A 22,553-nucleotide genomic window follows, 5' to 3' on the forward strand; every position below is an offset into this window, starting at 1 on the left:
TAAAGCAGAGTGGCATGGTAAAAATGAAATATACTGCTGAACATACACATAAATGTTTCACCTGCCAAGAGATTTTGAGTCTTACTCAGCCTTTTTTGTGAGGCACACATTTGCCACACAGGTATACATTTGGGCAGGTGACAGCCATGTTTGCTTATTCAGCTTTGCATATCCCATCATCACTTTTTCACCTCAGCCTGCTCATTGAACAATAATGACAGCTTGTCATCATCAAACTGTAAAGATAATGTAAGAAAAAAAAGCACTGCAATCTTCCTGACTATGCAGTGTGGTAGAGGTATGTAAATCACAAGACTAGTTAAACATTTACAACATTTTTGGAAGGTTAAAGGTTCATACATGAATATCTCCGCTGTATGTACAGTAGGTGTTAGGCTGGAGTACTTCTTTATTTTATTTTATTTATTAGAGGTATTTATATAGTGCCGACAATTTATGCAGCACTTTACACATCCTGCCATGGTTGGGATTCGAACCAACACCCCTAGTGCTGCTGATTTATGAGATTGTTTTTCATTTTCTTTGCTTTTTTGAATATACCAGTTTGTTTGATAAGCCCACACACGTTTTTGCATACAGAAAGTATGGGATATACTACTAGGAAGTAACATAATTATTAGCTGGAAGGATGTACTTTAGTACATCCTTAAATGCCACTTGAAAGCCAACAAAGCCCATGCCCATTTTGAGGGCCGTCAGTTGCCAGGCACCTTTGAACACATGTTGTGCTCTCTTAGGGCTTGTGCAGTGGGGCTTTTCTAGAAATACTATTACATTACTATAGGAAAGCATCCCTAAAGTTGTATTAAACCCCAAAAAACAAAATGTAATATGTATATATGTAATGTATGGAAAAACTAGTTCTTAAATGTGATGGCTTCTTCCTTTATTAACACAGGTAAGTGGCCTTGGTAGTTGAAAAGTCTGCCATCAGAGTGCACATCTCCTGTTCTATGCCTCTTAAACGCGGCACAATGGCATCAACAGCCCAATCCTAGCATATTTTGTTAGGCTGGTTATACATTATACAATTTACTTATGAGGTCAAACCTAAACACTTTCAAATTGTATGCAGTCAGGCAGGCCCTTGCACTACATAATTGAAGGTAAATCTAAAGGAAATATAAGAAGAAAATTGTATAATTTATGGCCAGCTTTAGATGCTGCCATTCTTGCATTGTTTCCACCATTTATGCACACAATAAAGATCACTTTTCAACTCCCTCGCCAAGGTGAAAAATGAGAAGCTATTTTTTTTCCATGCAAACAGACTTACCTTAACCCAGAAATAAATATTGAACCAGAAGGAAATTTTGCATAACAAATTTACCTTAAAAAATAGAAAACATTTGTGATAAAAATCTGTGTCAAAAAACAATAGACCTTGATGAACTAGAGACTCAATAGATACAGTATATATAAAATATAATGTGAAAAAAAAAATATTTTCATGCAGCAGACCCCATGGCCTTTTTGTAGTGTATGTTGAACAGTATAACACAGGTGATGTAAGGAATATAGGAAAGGATATATTTCTGCATGCCAGTAACCCCCAAGGGAACCTTTTTTTTTTTCTTCAAGATGAAATTCTGCAAGTAGGTAGATGAGCCTGACAAAGGAATCCACAAATGTTCAGGGATGTTTTATGATGTTGAAAATTAGTTCAAAGGCCCAAAGCTGACTTCTGCCTGCATGTGAAAAGATCCCTGTAAAAAGGAGCTCAAACTGTTTGTATTAATACAAGCGGAGCGAAACTAGGTGAAACCTGAGACATCTGCCTTTCAGACCTGTCAGAACGTATTCACAGTTCTAGCATACCAAAGATATGTAGGTGTCTCTAGGTTTGAGTGCACTCTGAGGATGCTCTGATTTCAGCCTCAGCCAATGCTAACAGCATGTGATGGGAACATTCAAGAACAAGGACAACATCTTCAGTGGCTAGATGCTTTCATGTTATTTATTGCATATTTAAAAAGAGTTACAATAGGTCATAGCTGATAGTTTCCAGCACAACAGCCTTTATAAAGAATCATCAGGAAGGGTGTTAGCTCTATTGGTGTGTTACAGGAAGGAAGGCTCCTTCCTTCCATTTTTCTGCATGACTTTCACTGACATGATGAAGCTGGGAACACTCTCACTGGCCCAGAGCCCAAGGCAACCATGCACTGTTTGTAATCAACGGAAACTAAATGATGTTGCCCAGAGGGGACATTTCAAAAAATATGTTATCAGACACTCCTCTGACATATATAATACATTTATTTCATTTAGAAAGTTGAAAAAATTAAATGTTTATGTAACAAAACTCAGATGCTCACTGGGTGGCTGAAGAGTATTTGGCCTCCTTTAAATGGTGTACACACTATGATAAAATTAGTAGAAAAATTTTGTATGAGGCACAATTGTTGAATTTTTGTACAGTGTACATCCAATTCAGACTTTCCAAACAAAAATTTCCCACAAACTCCAAAAAAAGATTTTTGCTTAATGTGTACTGTTTTCGGATACGAAAGAAATCGGAAACAATAAATAGCAATTAAGTTAACAACAAAAAAAAAAAAAGCCCTTGTCCAAGAATTTCTGACAATTAATTTTTGTCAAGGAAAACCAATTAGTACCAACTTTGGTTTCTACTTGCTGTCAAACGTCAAGGAAAACCAGACAATCGTTCACCTAATTTTCTCTTTTTTTAGTGCTGCAATGCAAAGAATACAGTATCAGTACATTTACATCTTAAAAACTTTCCACAGTTCCTGGTTTGTCAACTTCCACTACTCTGGTTAATAGCTGGTGAAGGCTTGAAGCCTATCTGGGCTGGAGAGAGATATCACAATGGCATCTCCTGGTCCAGATGGGTGCACTGAAACATATATATGTGTTCGGGATAGGGCTTCCAGAAGTGGTGGCCTTAACTAGAGTCTGATGTCACTATCATAGTTGTACAGAAACACAAGTGCAGGAGAACCTTTTGATGGAGTCTGTTAACCTACTATAGTCAGTTTTTTTTTTTTTTTTAAATGCCAGCACCTAGCAATGGAAGCAGGAGCATAGGAACATACAAACTCCAGGCATATATGTTTGCAATGGGAAAGTCAACCCAGGATCCCAGTTTTGCAGTGCAGATTTTGCTTGGTTGTGGGTAACTTTTTCAGCAGTTGATCTGTGCATAAATGTGTAGATTTTTCACCTTTACATGTCATTTTTATTCCAGGCGCTGATGCGTCCAGGACGTATCGACAGAATCATTTATGTGCCATTGCCTGATGCCGCCACTCGAAGGGAAATTTTAAGACTTCGCTTCCAAAGCATGCCTGTAGACACTGAAGTCAGCCTAGAGGAGCTGGTGATGCATACACAGCAGTATTCTGGAGCTGAGGTAAACATGAATGCTATATACTCATAATAACAGCAATGTCAAGCACGTACTTTTTTGTCACCATGCCTTTGTTCTCCTTGCAGGGCAAAAAACAGGCTCAATTTAATGTCAACTTTTGCAGCTACTTACAATCGCTGTCCTTGACAGTCCTTGCCCAGGGAAGAAAAATTATATATTTTGCATATCATTTGTTGTCAGTGACAGACTGTAATATTAAACCTCACCCCAGCATTTGTGGTCATTGGCTGGCTGAAACATCCCTCTCCCCCAGCATTGGTGGTTAGTGGCTGGACAAATAATAATAACCAACCTCCAGCATTGGTGTTTAGTGTTTGCTTACCTGAACCCATGCTTCCATGCTGAGTTCTCTTTCCCAGTGCTGGGTGCTGGAACACAAAGTACTTTGCATATTGCCAATAACTGCACTGGGACCCTCTAAGTGGCAGTGATGCAAATGGCCCTTCTTCCCCAGATATTCCACTGCCTAGTACTGTCAAATAGGGGTGGAAAGGGAGTCATGTATGAATGTATGTTATACAGTAGTACATGGAACCACCAAAATAGTAAGAAATGAGAGTGCAGGATCCTAGGGCAGTGTCTCCTTGTAACTTTTATTAAGGAGGAACTTCACTCCCCCTCCATTTTTTTCCCTTGTCTCTTTCCTGCAAAGCCGATATGTTTCCCAAAAGCATACTCACAAGTCTTTTGATCCAGCTGTGTTCTCTGGGGAAAAGCATCTTCGCAGTAGCACCCCTGGTTCTGTGCTGCTATCTTCTCTGGATGTCATAGGAGGTGGTGGCTGTCTCCTTTGGGTTGTGCAATGGCCCTGTGATGACGTACATGTGGGAAGCACAGCATCATCGGGGGGGGGGGGGGGGGCATTTGCGAAAAGCATGAATGGACAACCAGAATCCTGGTGGCATAGCTCATGTACCAAGTACCCCGTGGGCATCTTAGACCCGTAAAATTGGTATCCCAAGAGGATGTGGGTGCAGTATATGTCTTTATGGCCTGAACCAGAAATAAGAACATGGAAGAGTCTCCAAAAAAAAGTGCCCCCCCCCCCCCCCCCCCAAAAAAAAAAAAAATTCAGTTCTGTTAGTGGAGGGAGCAGGAGAAGAATGATATATAGTTGATATGGAGGGTAAAGTTCAAGTTTAACTTTACTACACTGAACCATTGTTGATTAATTGCCACTGGGCCACTGACCACTTCACATTGTACACAGGAATTTGCCTTTGAAAAAAATGACCTTATATATTGCTGTAACCTATGAATCAGATATAGTGGAATTGTACTGTATATTCATAGAGTGATCTGTAATAAATAGACCAGCTGAAATTAATTCAAATTATGGAGCATCTTAGACATTGTTTTGGTCATGAGAAAGTAATGGGGTGTATAGAAAAAATACCTCAGTTGTCACAAACTCAGGTCTCAGGCTAATAATGATGCCAGGGTTACCCCCACCACTTCAGAGGTTGGAGAAAAATGCTACAAGTATTCCTATGTAAATTTGTTCAGACAGGTTTTGGTTTCAAGCCTCACGTAAATTGGCAGACAGCTTATCCTTTACTACAATTAGCTAAAGGCGAACACAGGAAAGATGTTTATAGCAATAACAGCAGCATCCTCCAGAACAACCTGTGCTGCCTTGCCTTAGACTCTGACAGCATGCCAGACATATCTATTTGCTGGGAAGCCATGTTACATTCCATTCTGTCCAAAAAGCCACAGAAAACTACACAATAATATAATGTGCCCAGATCTGTGTTGCTATCTGTTGAGATGGTGTCTCTCTGTCAGATAGTTCTCTGTTTGCACTTTGCAGAAGTGTATATGTATTGGATGTTGGCCATCCACAGTCAGTGAAAGCATTGTTTCTGTTGTGCATGTTCCAAATCCATTAATCTCAGCAGCTGACAAAATCAGCAGTTCTCGCATCTGATTGAAGCCATTCTGAGGATGGTGTTTGTGCATTGTGCTGAATGTCCAGCCTTCCATGTTTTAGTTATAAATGTTTTATTTGTGTGGGAGACCCATTGACTGCTATTCAGACATTCCTTTTCATGTCATTGTTCAGAAAAAATCCACCCAAGGTTTTCAATAACATCTTCAAAACATAGTTTTAATAATTTAACAAACTGGGTTTGAAATGCATTGACCTTCAATATAACATACTGTACTGCATATACTCATTATAATAGCCACCTGACTAGTTTATGTATCCAGTTGAAGTGGAACTTAACCCTCTTATCTTTACAGCCAAGGAAGCTGCCATCTTAAAGTGCTTCTAAAGCCTGAAGGTTTTTTACCTTACTTCATTCTCTGCATTACAGTAAAATAACCTTCAGTGTGCTGCCTCCACTAAATACTTACCTGAGCCGGATCTCGATCCAGCAATGTGCACAAGAGCAGCAGCTCTCTCGGCTCTCTCTCTCTCCCCAATGGACAGAGAGGCAGCAGCGGGAGCAATTACCTCCTGCCGCTCTCAATCACAGACAGTGAGGAGGGAGTCAGGGGTGGGGCTGGGTCGTGCTCTGTGTATCTATGGATACACAGAGTGGGGCTCAGGAGCAAGCATGCACAAGTGTCCCCAGAGCAAGCAGCTTGCTATGGGAGGCATTCAGTAGGGTGGAGGAGCTAGAAGTGCCAGCAGGAGACCCGAGAAGTGGAGGATCGGGGCTGCTCTGTGCAAAACCACTGAGTATGACTTTTTTGTTTTGTTTTTTTGTTTTAAAAGTGAAGCTTTAACCACTTGCTGACCAGCCGCCAGGCAGGGCGGCTCTATTGCGCGAATTGCCATGCCGGTATGGAGCTTCATGCAGTAGATACAGTGGACGCGCACGCGGCGCTGTGCCACCCACGATCGCTGCATAAAGAGGCAGAACGGGGATCTGCCTGTGTAAACAAAGCAGATCCCGGTTCTGTCAGGGGAGTACAGTGTGATTGTCTGTTCCTAGTGATTAGGAACAGCGATCTCTCTGTACTCCCAGTCAGTCCACTCCCCCCACAGTTAGAAATACCTCCCTAGGACACACCTAACCCCTTGATCGCCCCCTAGTGTTAACCCCTTCCCTGCCAGTAATCCGTGCATTTTTATAGCACTAATCGCTGTATAAATGTCCCTAAATCCAAAAAAGTGTCCGATCTGTCCTCCGCAAGGTCACAGTCATGCTAAAAATCGCTGATCACCTACATTACTCGTAAAAAAAAAATAATAATAAAAATGCCATAAATCTATCCCCTATTTTGTAGACGCTATAACTTTTGCGCAAACCAATCAATATACGCTTATTGCGATTTTTTTTACCAAAAATTAGTAGCAGAATACATATTGGCCCAAACTGATGAAGAAATGTGTTTTTTTATTTTTTTTATGGAGGATATTTATTATAGCAAAAAGAAAAAAAATATAGTTTTTTTTCAAAATTGTCAGTCTTTGTTTATAGTGCAAAAAAAAAAAACGCAGAGGTGATCAAATACCACCAAAAGAAAGCTCTATTTATGGGGAAAAAAAGGCATTCATTTTGGGTACAACGTTGCACGACTGCGCAATTGTCAGTTAAAGTGATGCAGTGCCGTATCGCAAAAAATGGCCTGGTCAATAAGGGGGTAAATCCTTCCAGGGGCTGAAGTGGTTTATATCACTTTAAAGTGATTGTAATGTCTTGTTTTTTTTCTATAAAATAACAAATGTGTTATACTTACCTCCCATGTTGCAGTGGATTTTCACAGAGCAGCCCCGCTCCTCTGCTTCTCAGGTGCCTCTTCTGTGCTCTTGGCCCCTCCCTTCTGTTGAGTGCCCCCACAGCAAGCAGCTTGCTATGGGACACCCAAGCCGAGCTGCGGCTCCATGTGTCCATTCAGACACAGAGCTGTGGTTCGGCCCCACCCCATCTCTCCTCTTATTGGCGAACTGACTTTGATTGACAGCGGGAGCCAATGGCGCGCTGCTGTGTCTCAGCCGATCAGGAGGGAGAATCCCAGTTGTCTGAGACACTCGTGGACATCGATGGACAGAGATGGGGCTCCGGTAAGTATTCTGGAATCTGAATCTGGAATTCAATAGTGCTTTCTCAGGAGCCAATTTACTGAATTGTAATATATAGAAATGGCCCTTATCCCGTTGCTGGAGCAGGCATCCCTAAACTTTCGCACAAAATCTTTCATCTATGTAACAAGAAGATGGGGGGCTCATCTTTGAATATATCGCCCAACTCCCCTCTCTGGCTTAATCCCCAATTAACCGAAGTAGACAAAATACCTGATGGAATGTGATGGGCTAATTATGGCATTAAATATGTACATCTCTGTTCTCTGAAGGGGTCTTTAAAATGTTTTGGGGACTTTCAGGTAGAGTATAAGGTCCACAACAAGTATTTTTTTGGCTACCTGCAATTGAGGCATGCGATAACAGCGCAGTTTGGGTTGACGGGGTATCACTTCTCCCTTCCAAATTCGAGAAACTTATGTCTGAGGACAACAATACTAAACTGATATCTAGATACTACTCTCTTCTCCTGCCCTCCGCATCCAAGAGAATGAAAAAAATAGCGGGCCTCTGACATCCCAACCCTGACTGATGAAACGTGGACGAGGTGGTAGGGGATCTATTGCCCTCGGTTATCTCTGCTAGGGACAAGGTAATACAATTTAACTTCCTACATAGAATTTACTATACCCCAGATCGTCCATTTCAGATGGGTAGAGCAGACTCCCCAGAAGGGTCATCGAAGTCATGGAGAGGAGGGGAACTACTTTCACATGATATGGCGATGTCCACGTGTAGCACAATTTTGGAAGGCAATCCTGGTGTTCTTGGAGGATAGATTGGCCATCCCAAACATTTACTCCCCAGCGAGGTGCCTCCTTGGAGACTTTGAAGGGGAAAAAATGTCCAGTAATACGAAAACCCTATTACGTAGCTTGTTTTTTTATGCCAAGAAGGCTCTTGACATAATTTCTCTCCTGCAACCCTGGGTCTATGGCCTGCTTTAGCTGATTGATGGTTTAGTTTTACTTTAAGAAACTTTTCTAGATTTCTTAGACCACTTATAGGACCTGAACACCTTAAATTATATCTTTGGACTTATGTCCTAAAAACAATATGCTGTACAGTAATCCATAGGGAGTCAACCTCACTCTGCCTGCCCTAAACAAAATGCAAAGATAAATTCTGCACTCTGCACATCGTCATTGTTTTTTTATCGGCCCTATTAAATAGGCTCAGGAAAATACTGATGGCATTTTCAAGTATAGATATTGTGGATCAAATCAGGCATCATCAGGATATGAAACCCTATCCTGTTTACAACACAAAGGGGGTTATTTACAAAAGGCAAATCCACTTTGCATTACAAGTGCACTTTCAAGTGCAGTCGCTGTAGATCTAAGGGGGACATGCAAGGAAAATAAAAAACAGCATTTTAGCTTGCACATGATTGGATGATAAAAATCAGCAGAGCTTCTCCTCATTTCAGATCTTCCCCTCAGATCTACAGCGACTGCACTTCCAAGTACACTTGTAGTGCAAAGTGGATTTGCCTTTCCTAAATAACCCCCAAAGTATAAAGTTACAAAATAAGTTCTTTCCGTTCATAAGTGCACATATTGAGCTCCTTGGCTCAGTGACTTGAGCAAACCATGTCACTGGATTACAGACAGCAAAGAAATCACTCACAAGTTGCGTGACAAGAGTAATGAAATGATTAACAGCTGCATATTTGTTCTTTTGCCTGGGGGGGCTTCATATTTCCTATGCGATCCTATCTTTGTATTGTTAGAAGACGTCGTTTAATCCTCCTAAGTTCCGTCTCTCCTGTCTATCTGCCCTTCATGACTTTCTCACCTCCTTTCCTCTTGGGCTGGAGCAGAAATAAATAGCAAATTCTTCCATCTGCTTAAACTGCAAATACATATTTAATTCCTATATTAAAAAATACAGAAGACATGAATAAGAAAATAAGGTTTTGTTTAAATATTATTTTTACGCTGTTAAAAAAAGATAGATGTAGCTTATGTAATAATGATTAGAGCGGTATGCAATTTCAGGGACCCGAAACAAGTAGTCATCTGTCTTTGTTCTAAGTGCTGGTTGATAGAATTATGTTGGTTAAAATCTTGTGTTTGGAACAGTTTCTTTTTTTTTTTTTAAAGAAACCTGTTTTGTGGGCTGCCATGTTTGATCTCTTTATGAAAAAAACAGCTAGTCACTTATCTGTCATGCCGATCCAAGAGTTTCAATACCAACCTAGAACAAGGATTTCTGACTTGACTGATTAAAGTTGCTACATGTTTATTTCGGGTCATTGAAAACATTGAAACCATAATCAGCCCCATATTTATATAGAAATGGCCCTTATGCTGGAGCATATATATGAGAGCGATAACATCAAATTTAACACACCTGCTCCCCATTCACACCTGAGACCTTGTAACACTAATGAGTCACATGACACCGAAGAGGGAAAATGGCTAATTGGGCCCAATTTGGACATTTTCACTTAGGGGTGTACTCACTTTTGTTGCCAGCGGTTTAGACATTAATGGCTGTGTGTTGAGTTATGTTGAGGGGACAGCAAATTTACACTGTTATACAAGCTGTACACTCACTACTTTATACTGTAGCAAAGTGTAATTTCTTCAGTGTTGTCACATAAAAAGATATAATAAAATATTTACAAAAATGTAAATATTTTTGTGAGATACTGTATATATTAAAAACAGAAGAGATAATGTGGTTGTAAGTACCACACAATATTAAAAGAAAGGTAGAAAACAAAAAATAGGAGTAGATAAAAGAGGGTGGAAAAAAGGGGGGAAAGGAATGGGGGGGGGGTACAAGTGGTGATGCAATCCCAAATGAATAGAAAGTATAGTCAAGGCAAATAGAGTAAAATTACCAATGCAATAATAATGTGTCATCAGAGTCTGGAGGTAAACAATGCTTAACTTAGAGAAGCCAGAGTTTCTTAAATTGACCTATTCGATCTCTTTCTTGTAGTTCTCAATGGAGTACAAGTGTGGCGATCACTACATTCATAGTCCATTGACATTTCCTTCAGCTCTGTAACTGAAAGCCTGTACCTTGGTACAGACAAGGAGCTGGAGGAATCCTGGCCTGCCAAAAAAAGAAACAAAAAAACTATGCACAATTTTTTTTTCTGCAGAAATGTGTGAATTTATTTATTTGTTTTCCAAAAGGTGGACTTAGCCTTTAAGTGACCAGATCGATCAAGTACTGTGATTTGATAATAGTTGTGTTATTCAGCACATGGATTTCCAATACAAACTACTTTTATCACGTGTTTTTACATCCAAAAATATCATCACCAGAAAATTAAATCTATCATTCTCAAAAATAATTGTTACATACTGTACTGACACTTAACCTAGACCTCAACCTAAAGTAGATCTAAGCTCCCACAACAAAAATTTTATTGCATTATTTTTGAATTAAACAAAAGGTATTTACCCCTTCTTTTTTTTTTTTTTACAGTTTTCCCTGTTCTGTGCAAATCCTGTAGTCTGTAGAAATTGCTGTGGATGTGTGGATGCTTCAGTAGAGGCTCAACAGTTTTACTGTGGTGACTAGGGTGCAATGTGCCAGTGCTTTGGAACGGCTGCTTGTAGTTCATCCTTGGACCAAGCAGGACACATAAAAAGAATTAAAGTGGTTGTAAACCCTTACCTATACCCAGTAGAGTGGCTGGCCTCAGGTGATACACAGAGATGAAACAAATCTTCCAAAATTCTATAAGTTGTACCTGTGTAACTACAGCCGCATTTCCCTTACATCCATTCAAAGTGCAGAATTCACACAGGGTCTCTCAGCTCTGAAAAGTAGGGGTGGAGAGCTGAAATTATATCAGTGAGGAGAACTCTGAGAGCTGATTGGAGGGAAGGGACACCCCATTCCCCCTTTCACACAGCAGATAGCTTGTGCCCTTACCTGTCACCATTTTTCTCCTGGTGTCAGGAAAACTCGTCAGAAGTGACTCATACAGATAGCAGAGAAAGGAGGCAGCAGACAGAAATGACAGTTTGTGCTCTGGAGTGAGACAAGTACACACTTTACAGGAATATGCTTTGTTCATATTTTATGTCTGAGATAGAAACATGTAGCTATATATATGGTTTAAGCCAAACTCCGGACTCAGGGCCCCCTCCATCGGAACACTTTTTTCTAAGTGTCTTCAGTCTGGTCACAGATCCCCATTAAGGCTTGGTTCACACTAGAAATTGCACAAGAACACGTTCCTGTGTGATTCACATGTAATTCAGTGCAGTGTGATTTGAGCCCATTCAAAATGAACTGCATGCACTAATTTTGAAAACACACTGCACTTGAATTGCATGGTACATTTATACCACGTGATCCGATGCTGGCAAATGTGCTGCATTTGCAACCTGCGTTTATGGTGTTGCTAACTTAACACTGACACCTGCTGCAGATCATAACCGCTGTGCGTTTTGAACGTGATGTGGGAAACGCAAACGGATCGTAAGTTTTACACACCACATTCTAGTGTGAACCCAGACTTTAGTGTATACCCCTGGAGGCATGTCATCAGTCCACCCAGCAATCACAGGAGAATGCTGCAAATGAGTGGTGCCACATCATTGCATGGTGCCACTATCTACACCATTCTTCTGTCACGCCAGGACAGATTGATAATGGATTATTGATACCCCAGGCTCAGTAGAAGTGCATGGCTTTAAGCGTTTAGGTGTAGATACATACGCTGTGTGCACAATTATTAGGCAAGTTGTATTTGTGAGGATTTGTTTCACTATTGACCTACAGTGCTCTTGGTCAATCCAGAATGTTAATAAACCTCAAACCTGAATATTTAAAAAAGTAAAAGTGAGGTTTTGGCTTTCTTAGGAGAATATCTATGTGTGCACAATTATTGGGCCACGATTAGTGTGCACAATTATTATGCAACTAAATAAAAAACGAAAAATTTTCCATCTCACTTGTTTATTTTCATCTGTTAAAGTGAGAATAATAAACAACTCAAAATTTACAAATAAACATTCTTGACATTAAAAAAAAAAAAACATCAGACCAATATAACCCCGTTTTTTCAGTAACAGTCATAAGCCTTCCATTCGGGGAGTCTGTCAGTTTCCTGAACTGTTTACAATCAACTTTTTGTGCAGCAGCAGCCACAGCCTCCCAGGCACTGTTCAGAGAGGTGTCCCCCATTTAAGAAGGGCCTACAAGTTCTCAGTAGGGTTTAGGTCAGGTGAGGAATGGGGCCATGTCATTATTCTTTCATCTTTAACGCCTTTACTGGCTAGCCAGGCAGTGGAGTACTTCAATGCATGCAATGGAACATTGTCCTGAATAAATATCATGGTCTTCTTGGAAGATGCAGACTTTTTTCCTGTACCACTGCTTGAAATAAGTTTCTTCTAAAAAAAACTGGCAGTAGGTTTGGGGGTTGATTGAGTCCATCTTGGACCTGAAAAGGTCCACCTAGCTCAACTTTAATAATACCAGCCCATACCAGTACCCCACCTCCACCTTGCTGGTGTCTGAGTCGAAGTGGAGCTCTGTGCCCATTACTGATCCAGCCACAGGCCCATTCATCTGGCCCCTCAAGAATCACTCTCATTTCATCAGTCCATAAAACCTTTGAAAAATCTGTTTTCAGATATTTCTTGGCCCAGTTTTGACGTTTCAACCTATGTGTCTTGTTCAGTGGTGGTCGGGTTTCAGCTTTCCTTACCTTGTCCATGTCTCGGTGCACTGAATACCTTGTACTTCTGGGAACTCTGGGTAGGTTGCAGTTCTGGAATATGACAGCACTGAAGAATAATGGGTTCCTGGTAGCTTCACGTTTGATTCTTCTCAAATCTTTGGCAGTTAATTTGCATCTTTTTTTCTCAACACGTTTCTTGCGATCCTATTGAAAATTTGCATCCCTCTGAAAGACGTTTTGCAATTTTTGAGAGTGAGTGAAATCTCTTTTTTGGCCCATTTTGCCTGAGGAAAAGAAGCTGCCTAATAATTATGTACACCTTGATATAGGGTGTTGATCTCCTTAGGCCACACCCTCCCTCATTACACAAATACACATCACCTGATATGCTTAAACCCAATAAGCATTCAAGTTTATACAGCTTGGAGTTGGACACTATGCATAAAAATGAGGATTTGGTCAAAATACTCACTTGCCTAATAACTGTGCACACAGTGTATATTCTAATAAACTAAGGCCAGTTATACATGTTTGGATTTCTCTTGTTCAGGGCTAAACCAGAAAAATCACTTGATTCACCCATCCACACTAAACAGCATGAATGGGAAAATCTCCCCTGACAGCTGAAGCACCAAACAGTGACTGCATCTAATTGGATATTTTTTTTTTTTTATAATTTTCCACCTGACTCCTGAAGTTAGTTCAGCTGGGTGGTGCAACAGGGCCATCTACTGCTTTAATTTCATCCAATTCACCAGGAGCCCTATAAAGCAAGATTTAATGTTAAAGGAAGACTAAGCTTTGGTTTAAAAAGAAAATTACATTCAAATATTTATTTATAACTCAAAAAAGTGCCTTCTATTGATCTCAGCTTCCTTCATATTCCTTTTAATATTGCTGTGATTTGACATCCTGTTAGAAGGTGCCTATGTTCATTCTCCATGACCCCACTGTATGTAGGAACGTAGATAACCTCGATTGCTCACTCCAGAGATGGACTATGGGGATGTCTGCATAGAGCAGTGCACAGGACCACAACTAACGTGCACTGCTTGTTCCAAATAGGGGTAGTGAAAGGGGGGGGGCAGAGATTTGGCAGCTTATAAAGGATGTTACAAATAGGCAGAAAAACACAGAAAGAAACAATTTAATGAAAAATAGATTACAGGACCATTAGGTGGTGGATGAGTGCGGATTTTTTTTTAGAGAGAATAAGGAAATTATTTTGTGTCACTTTAACCTGGACCTAAACAAAGTCTTACTAAACCCACAACAGTAAAAGCAGTCTGTAGATGCAGTAAAGCATGCTTGTTATATTCATTGATTAACTTAAGGGGTTAATCGTCTGCATTATGTAAAAAAGGCTGTTTGATCCTGACTTCTCTGATCCTACCCTTCTTCCACAGTCCCCAGTCCAACTCTTGATAAGACAGAGCCTTTGGAGTCACTCTGCACATGCTCAGTTTAGTGTGTATTGCTAGAGAGGGTGCATGTGATCATCACAGAGCCAATCAGCACTATTCAGACAGAGGGTCAGGGGTCCTGCAGCCTCATAGGACAGTCAGAGTAGAATGAAAACTCCTCCTACAAGCTTCAACCAGACACTGATAGAAGTCACAAGACTGATATATACTGCTGCAGAGAAAAGGTATTTAGCACTTTATAATTACTAAAATAATTGCATTTCCATGTTCTGTTCACTGTGGGAGACCAGACATAGTGAATGCAGGGTCCTGGGTTTAGTAACAATTTAAAGTTACCCATTAAAGTGGATGTAAACCCAATGTCATCCTTTCTAAACTACTGCATAAGGGTTATCTATAAGGATATACATACCTCCTGCATATATCTTTACCTGTCAAATGTCTCCCCTCTGTCTGTAATTAGACCCGAAAAACTGCATATTCTGTGGGTGGGTCTGTTGTCTGGAGCTTGGTGGGTAGAGTCGTGATGTCAGTAGACTCCTCGCCCACCTCTACACTCCCCTTGTCAATATGCATTTTCTCCTGTGTATTTCTTACACTGAACTTCTGCTATGATCTCTAACATCCAGTGAAAAGACAGGAAAGTAACCGCATGACTTCAGCATGCCAAATCATGCTGAGGTGTGGAACAGCCAATCCTTGCAGAGCAGCAAAAGAAAGGAGTGGGAGGGAATTGAAAAATAATGCATGTCTTAGGCTAGTGCACGGGATGTAAATCACCTGTCACTCACAGCAAGGGGGAGTATTTGACAAAGTTTTTCTCAGTTTGTCAAGATTTATCTCACTGAACAATAAAAGAGGATTGCTCAGAGATGGATTAACTCTGTGTGGCAAGACTGGGCTCAAATGATAGGAAATCTTATACTCTACAGTATGATATAAAAAAAAAAAAATTCGGGTTTACATCCACTTTAAGCTAAATATAAAATCTTGACTCCAATTTACAATGCCTTAAGTCATCAGCCCCAGTAAGCCTGGACTGAAATCATATGATCCACACTTTACATTGCAGTGAGATATTGGGGGTTATTTACTAAAGGCAAATCCACTTTGCACTGCAAGTGCACTTGAAAGTGCACTTGGAAGTAAAGTCGCTGTAGATCCGAGGGGACATGCAAGGGAGATAAAAAACAGCATTTTAGCTTGCACACGATTGTATGATAAAATCAGCAGAGCTTCACCTCATTTTAGAGCTTCCCCTCAGATCTACAGCGATCTACAGCAAGTGCACTTACAAGTGCACTTTCAGTGCACTTGTAGTGCAAAGTGGATTTGCCTTTAGTAAATCAAACCCAGAATTTACAGATATCATTGTTTCTGTTTTTTTTTTTTTATTATAATGCAAGTCCTATTAGAACAGTGAAGTTTACTCCAACTTACCCACTCTAGTGAGCAGTGTCTCTACGATGGACGATGCAGGTGGATAGTAGCAAGCTCTCACATTGTACAGTATTATTGTTCTAATGCCCAATCAGTGTTATATGGCTCAGTGCGGTAATCATTATGACGTCCACTTTTTAGGACACATTCAAGTTTTTTTTTTTTTTTTTATCTAAAATGAACAGATCATGTTCTGCATTGTGCCATGGTATGTATACTTGGGAAGAATTCCTGGAATAGAGAAACAAAATGCGTATGAATTATGACAGCCTCCTATACACACGTTCAGCAGTTTAACAGCCCTTTATCACTTCTATTACAGAGCTGTCAAACCTCCCGCATTCTTCATTTAATACACACCTTCCAATATCTCCTATGGACACAGCAAGGAGTACTTGAAGTGTATTTGAACCCAAGAACAAAAATGTAATATATTGCAGCTTACCAGTCCTTAGATAGACTTTTGTTCCTTTATTTTTACCAGGTGATCCTGCCAGTAACACATTTTCTATCCCAGAGTGACAACACTTACTGCACTGTATTTTATTCAACTTTTGCTATCAGAACTATCTCCATTTTGCTCACACATACTAAAGTGCATATTTTGTACATTATTATTATTATTATATTATTATAATACAGGACTTATATAGCAGTTTGTGCAACATGAGGGCAGACAGTACAGTTACAATACAATTCATTACATGAAAACACACTTAACACCCAAAAACATTATACATTTTCCGATAGCAGATATCCTGTAACATAAATACTGGCAGAAAATCTACGTAAAAATCTATATTTTAGTTAAAAATACTCAAAATAATTTTAGTGCAAACAAACATAATATAATCCCGATATACTGGTAAAATATACTAGATAAGACGGAGTCATGTTAATAGATATCAAATATGCCAAGCCTCAACATTGTGTGGGCTTATGAAGGTTAAAACCTACAGTACTCAAAACTGTCCAAAGGTGACTCTTTAAAAGTCTTTATAGCTTATCAGTTTAGAGGTAAAATGATTGTAAAGTTTTTTTTTTCCTATAAAAATAACAAGCATGTTATACTTACCTGCTCTGTGTAGTGGATTTGCACAGAGCAGCCTGGATCCTCCTCTTCTCGGGTGCCTCTTCTATGCTCCTGGCCCCTCCCTCCTGTTCAGTGCCCCCACAGCAAGCAGCTTGCTATGGGGGCACCAGTGCTGAGTCACGGCTTCCTGTGTCCATTCAGACACGGAGCCCGGACCCGGCCCGTCCTCTCTCTCCCCTAAGTGCAGCCTGCTTTGGTAAATACTTACCTTGCTTCACATTTCAGCAAATTTTACTGGGGGGGCACACCATACAGCCTTTCTTCTTCTTGAATAGGCTATGGCCCTATTTATTCCTCTTAGTAAGCTGTATTCACCTTAATAATGTGGTGAAATTCAGTGATGGTGCAGAGCTCATGACTAGAACAACAGGTAAATTTTACATAGTTACACCATGCTAATTGTCACCATAGACTACATAAAAGGTAGACGAGGCTGTGTTCGCATCTAAGGAGTTCTCAGTGGTATAACACAGTCAGCTCCTGCAGGGCAGACACAGAATTGTCATACTAATCAATCAGTTCTCACTTATCTATGGAAAATGCAGCCTGTATGACATAGACATGAACAATAATGCAGCAAAACACATATGTAATGCTTTTTAATGTAGGATACCATCCAAATCTTTCTCTTTGTTCCTCCCAAGACCACCTTTTCCCTAGCTCCCTTGTCACCTCCTCCTGCTCGCCTCCAGGACTTCTCCCGAGCCTCTCCCATCCTATGGAACTCCCTACTCCAATATGTCCAGCTATCTCCTACTGTGTCTACTTTTAGGCAATCCCTGAAAACCCTTCTCTTCAGAGAAACCAATCCCACCTCCACCTAACAACTGCATTTCCACTTTCTCCATCAGCTTATCCCCCACAGTTATGACCTTTTGTATCATTTGACCCTCCTTTTAGATTGTAAGCTCTAACGAGCAGGGCCCTCTGATTCCTCCTGTATTGAATTGTATAACTGTATTGCCTGCCCTCCTGTTGTAAAGCACTGTGCAAACTGTTGGCGCTATATAAATCCTTTATAATAAGAATAATAACAATAATACCATATGACCAACAAAGATTATTTACCAAGGCAAGAACAAGCAAAATGCATTCAAGGTAATGCAGTAGAATGTCAGTTGTATTTCTAACATTCTACTGACTTGTGTTGTATGGCCAGTTTAGATCCAAATGGTGCTTAGCGAAACTATTCTTCAATTTGCAGGACAGTAAAACATATCCTTGTAAAGGAGAGCATGCCTTCACAGATGTGCCCACTCTCATGATGTGGAGGTTATGAGCTAATCAGACAAATGTAAAAAACAGCTGGCAGTCTTTTTCTGTAAGAAATCTCGTATTTTACCACTCCAGCCTACCTGGAACATAATCTGATCTAGCCTTGAGGTGCCACAGGTTTACACATCCTGCTCCATGCGCTCTGCTTTTCTACTCAGCTATCTCCGAACAATCGCTGAAGATCATAAGACCTTTACTCCTTTTCATCCTGTTCAACTTTTCCAGCTGTTTCATTGCTTCCTTCCTGTGGCTTTATGTAGTCTTTGTTACTTCATCAGCTATTCAAATACCACAGCTATATGTTCATGTTCCCCATCACCCATGCTTGTTGATCTCATTATTGGGATAAATGAGAGGATATCTCTGCTCCAGATCATACACAGTCTACCCCATGGCATTATGTGTCTGAAACCTAAACTGCCTCTTACACTCTTCAAAGAACTCCCTCTCAAGCCATTTCCTATTTGAGTCAATGATATTCCATTACGTGTTATTATTTATACTCAAAGGAAGACTGCTGGAGTTAACTGCTACACAGATGGATTGATTTATAAAAATGTGAGACAAGGAAGAGCAGAGCTGTTGTTTGTAGCTACCAGTCTTTTCCTCATTTAATAGGCTTTGTGCATGAGTGGGATGTAGAACATGTATATTAAAATGAAAAATTTGAATTGCATCCAGTGGGCAGCAGGATTTTAGTAGGAACCAAGAAGTTGAAGGAGGGGTGGATTAGCTAAGCAGTGGTATTCAGATTGTAGAAGGTTTGTTTAGTGGAAGACCACAGAGAAGGATGTTATGCAGTGGCAGCCCATAATGCGGGGGGGCAGGCGTGCTGCCCCCCCCCCCCCACATCCATAAGTCCAGCCCCCTAATCTACATGCAGGGTGCCAGACGCATGGATTACAATGGTTTTTTTTTTTGTTTTTTTTTAAGCACATGATTAGAGCCTAAAGTTTGAATTGGCTTAAAAAAATGGTGGGCTCGGAGCGCAGAGCACTGCTCCCCGAGCCCACCCAATTGTGTGACAATAGTGCATTAATATTCGCTATTGTCTTCCTGCTTCTCCTCCTGGCCAATCAGGAAGTGGAAGGAATGCGAATGATCGAGAGGAGAAACGGTTGTATTTGCCGAGCAGGGGGGAGAATGTACAGGAAGATCCGGGACTCGGGAGATGGCCCCCAAGAGTGATCTCTCAGTGCTCTGCATCGGTGCCAATTGAGAGCCTGACCGTGTGCGTACCACCCATGGGGGGGTGGGGGGGTCAGGGGGTGATCTTGAGGTTTGTTTGCCACCCCTCCTGTCTGGAGCACCAGACACCACTGATGTTATGCCTAGTACACACGATCAGAAAATTGGATGAAATATACTGCTTTCGAAGCGATCGTATGATAATCTGATTGTTAGTAGGGATGGGCGAACGGTTCGGCCCGAGCATAGGTTCGGACCGAACTTTGGTTGTTCGGACATTTGGCGTGTTCACGGGAAATTCGAAAGCCACGAAACCCCGTTAAAGTCTATGGGACACTAACATGAAAAACCAAAAGTGCTCATTTTAAAGGCTTATATGCAAGTTATTGTCATAAAAAGTGTTTGGGGGCCCGGGTCCTGCCCCAGGGGACATCTATCAATGCAAAAAAAGGTTTTAAAAACGTCAGTTTTTTTTGGGAGCAGTGATTTTAATAATTCTTAAAGTGAAACAATAAAAATGAAATATTCCTTTAAATATCATGCCTTGGGGGTGTCTATAGTATGCCTGTAAAGTGGCACAGTTTTCCCGTGTTTAGTACCACAGCAAAATGACATTTCTAAAAAAAAAAAAAAAAAAAAAGTCATTCAAAACTGATCGCGGCTTTAATGAATTGTCGGGTCTCGGCAATATAGATAAAGCTCATTAAAAAAAAACGGCATGGGTTCCCCCCAGTCCATTACTAGGCCCTTTGGGTCTAGTATGAATATTAAGGGGAACCACAAACCAAATTTTTTTTTTTAATTGCGTGGGGGTCTCCCCAAAATCGATACCAGGCCCTTCAGGTCTGGTATGGATATTAGGGGGAACCCTGCGCCAAATTTAAAAAAAAATGGTGTAGGGCCCCCCGAATTAAAGGGAACCCTGCGCCAAAATGAAAAAAAATGGCGTAGGGGTCCCCCAAAATCCCTACCGGACCCTTATCCAAGCACGCAACCTGGCAGGCCGCAGGAAAAGGGGGGGGGATGAGAGAGCGCCCCCCCTCTGAACCGTACCAGGCCACATGCCCTCAACATGGGGAGGGTGCTTTGGAGTAGCACCCCAAAGCATCTTGTCCCCATGTTGATGGGGACAAGGGCCTCATCCCCACAACCCTTGCCCCGTGATTGTGGGGGTCTGCAGGAATGCGAGAGTTTTCGTAAGAATGGTACCCTCTTCAGAGAAGGATGGATCCCATGAAGCTGCACATCAATGCAGACCCAGTGGTATTGAAATGAATGTCAGTCTCCGTCTGCTACCGCCAGGCCATGTCCCCAATGCGTTTCACTCTGCCCCTCGTTACTTAACTATGGGGGTCCCCATGGTTAAGCTCCAAGGGGTGGAGTGAAACGCTTTGGGGCTGTGGTCTGGCGGGAGCCCAGGCGGAGACTGCCATTCATTCCAATGCCAGTGGGTCTGCATTGATGTGCAGCTTCATGGGATCAATCCTTTGCTCAAAGGTTGTTTGGAGCCGACACAAGCTCCTTCCCTGGCCTGCACTTACAGTGGTGGACACATGATTGCTTTCCCTTGTAGCCTGAGCAGGACCCAATTTCCATTACCGGTTCACAGTTAGTAACCTCTATATTTTTGATATGAGACTAGCATCCAAAAAAAAAAAACGGATGAACATTCGTCTGATATTCTCATTGTGTATACGAGGCTTTACACTAGTCAAGACATGATACTTCTAACGGGCCTTTTGACCCCCCTATTCTGTTGCAATGTAACAGTATTATATGCAAAGCTGACAATATTACATTGTCAATTTTACCTTTTGGCCCTGACTTTTTTCATGTTTTCTCTACCTACCCATTATGTGTTGATTTTATTAAATTTTTACTAGATTGGAAGATGTACACGTCTTGTGATGGTTTGACATGTATTGGAGAAGTTTTGCCACAACAAAAGGATTTTAAAAAGACGTGATATGATTAGATTATCGAGGAACATGTGTTCATGCAGTAGGATAGGACAGTTATTATACAGTGTAATGACCACAGCATCTCTTTTAGCAAAAGGATCAATAAAAACTTTTATGGCCACATTCTTCTTTAGTACTGGAGGAATTTACTGAGAATTAAAAGGATTAAAGAAAATTAGGTTGATACCTTTAAATAAAGCCCTTTTGGGTATAGGCAAGGTAGCCTAGGGAACTGTCCACAAGGTGATAGGCATACAGCATGAGCTATGTGTGCCCCCGGAAACCATGCCTCTGACGAAGTCCTGAATGACATAGTTTGTAGGGCAAGATCTGGTGACGCACAGACAGGAAGTGGCACTATGGCTGTGAGAGACGGATCGGGAGTGATTGATCAGGTCTAGCCTGCTTTGAGTAGGGTGTAACGGCTTTTCTCTGAGCACTTATTTTATAAGCATATTTTTGCATTCAGTTTTAGTAAAATGCTCTGCGGTTTTACGGTCTGTTGCAGTTTGGTTTATTTCTCTCTCTCTTTGAGCATGCTGGCACACTGAGGCTTCTCTGGGGTGGGCAAGATCCTAAGCCATTGTAACCCTGGCTATGGGCAAAAAGCCTGTATGACCTGGCCAATATATCTTAGTTAAAGCGTTTGTTACCCCAACACTTCATATTCCTGATATGTGCCTTCTGTACAATCACTTTAAGGTCCAAAGCACAAGGTGAGTGGTAGAGTGATCGTCACTTGGAATTACCATTTGGATTCCTGCCCAACTGGGTGTGGGGAAGAAGTCTAAACTTGGCCATTGTTGGATCCCAATTTGGCCAGTTCAGCAGGGACTGGCTAAATTTTGATACATGTGTAGCTGTTCCTGTGTCCACAGAAGTCGATCATTAGATCGACTTCTGTGAAACGGGAATGTTGGAAAACTTTTGTCAATCAGTGGAGAACACCTGATCAGGTGTCTCTCCGCTGTCAGAATACTATGTGTCGGTGGGGGGGTGAGATTCCTCAATCCATCTCACTTGTGTGGATGGAGGATTCTGTTTGTTTTCATTCAGCCCTCT

General features: G+C 41.1%; 1 protein-coding gene across 3 annotated transcripts in view; it reads left to right on the forward strand.

Moving 5' to 3' along the window:
- AFG2A (AFG2 AAA ATPase homolog A) overlaps positions 1-22,553 on the forward strand; it is a 621,949-nt gene that overhangs the window by 533,834 nt on the left and 65,562 nt on the right. For all 3 annotated transcript variants that reach the window (XM_073603630.1, XM_073603610.1, XM_073603621.1), the window contains one exon: positions 3,233-3,397. In XM_073603630.1, the coding sequence (XP_073459731.1) occupies positions 3,233-3,397 (165 nt within the window). The remainder of the gene's footprint in view (positions 1-3,232; positions 3,398-22,553) is intronic.

The sequence above is a fragment of the Aquarana catesbeiana genome, linkage group LG01 (genome assembly GCF_042186555.1).
Source record: "Aquarana catesbeiana isolate 2022-GZ linkage group LG01, ASM4218655v1, whole genome shotgun sequence".
NCBI lineage: Eukaryota > Metazoa > Chordata > Amphibia > Anura > Ranidae > Aquarana > Aquarana catesbeiana.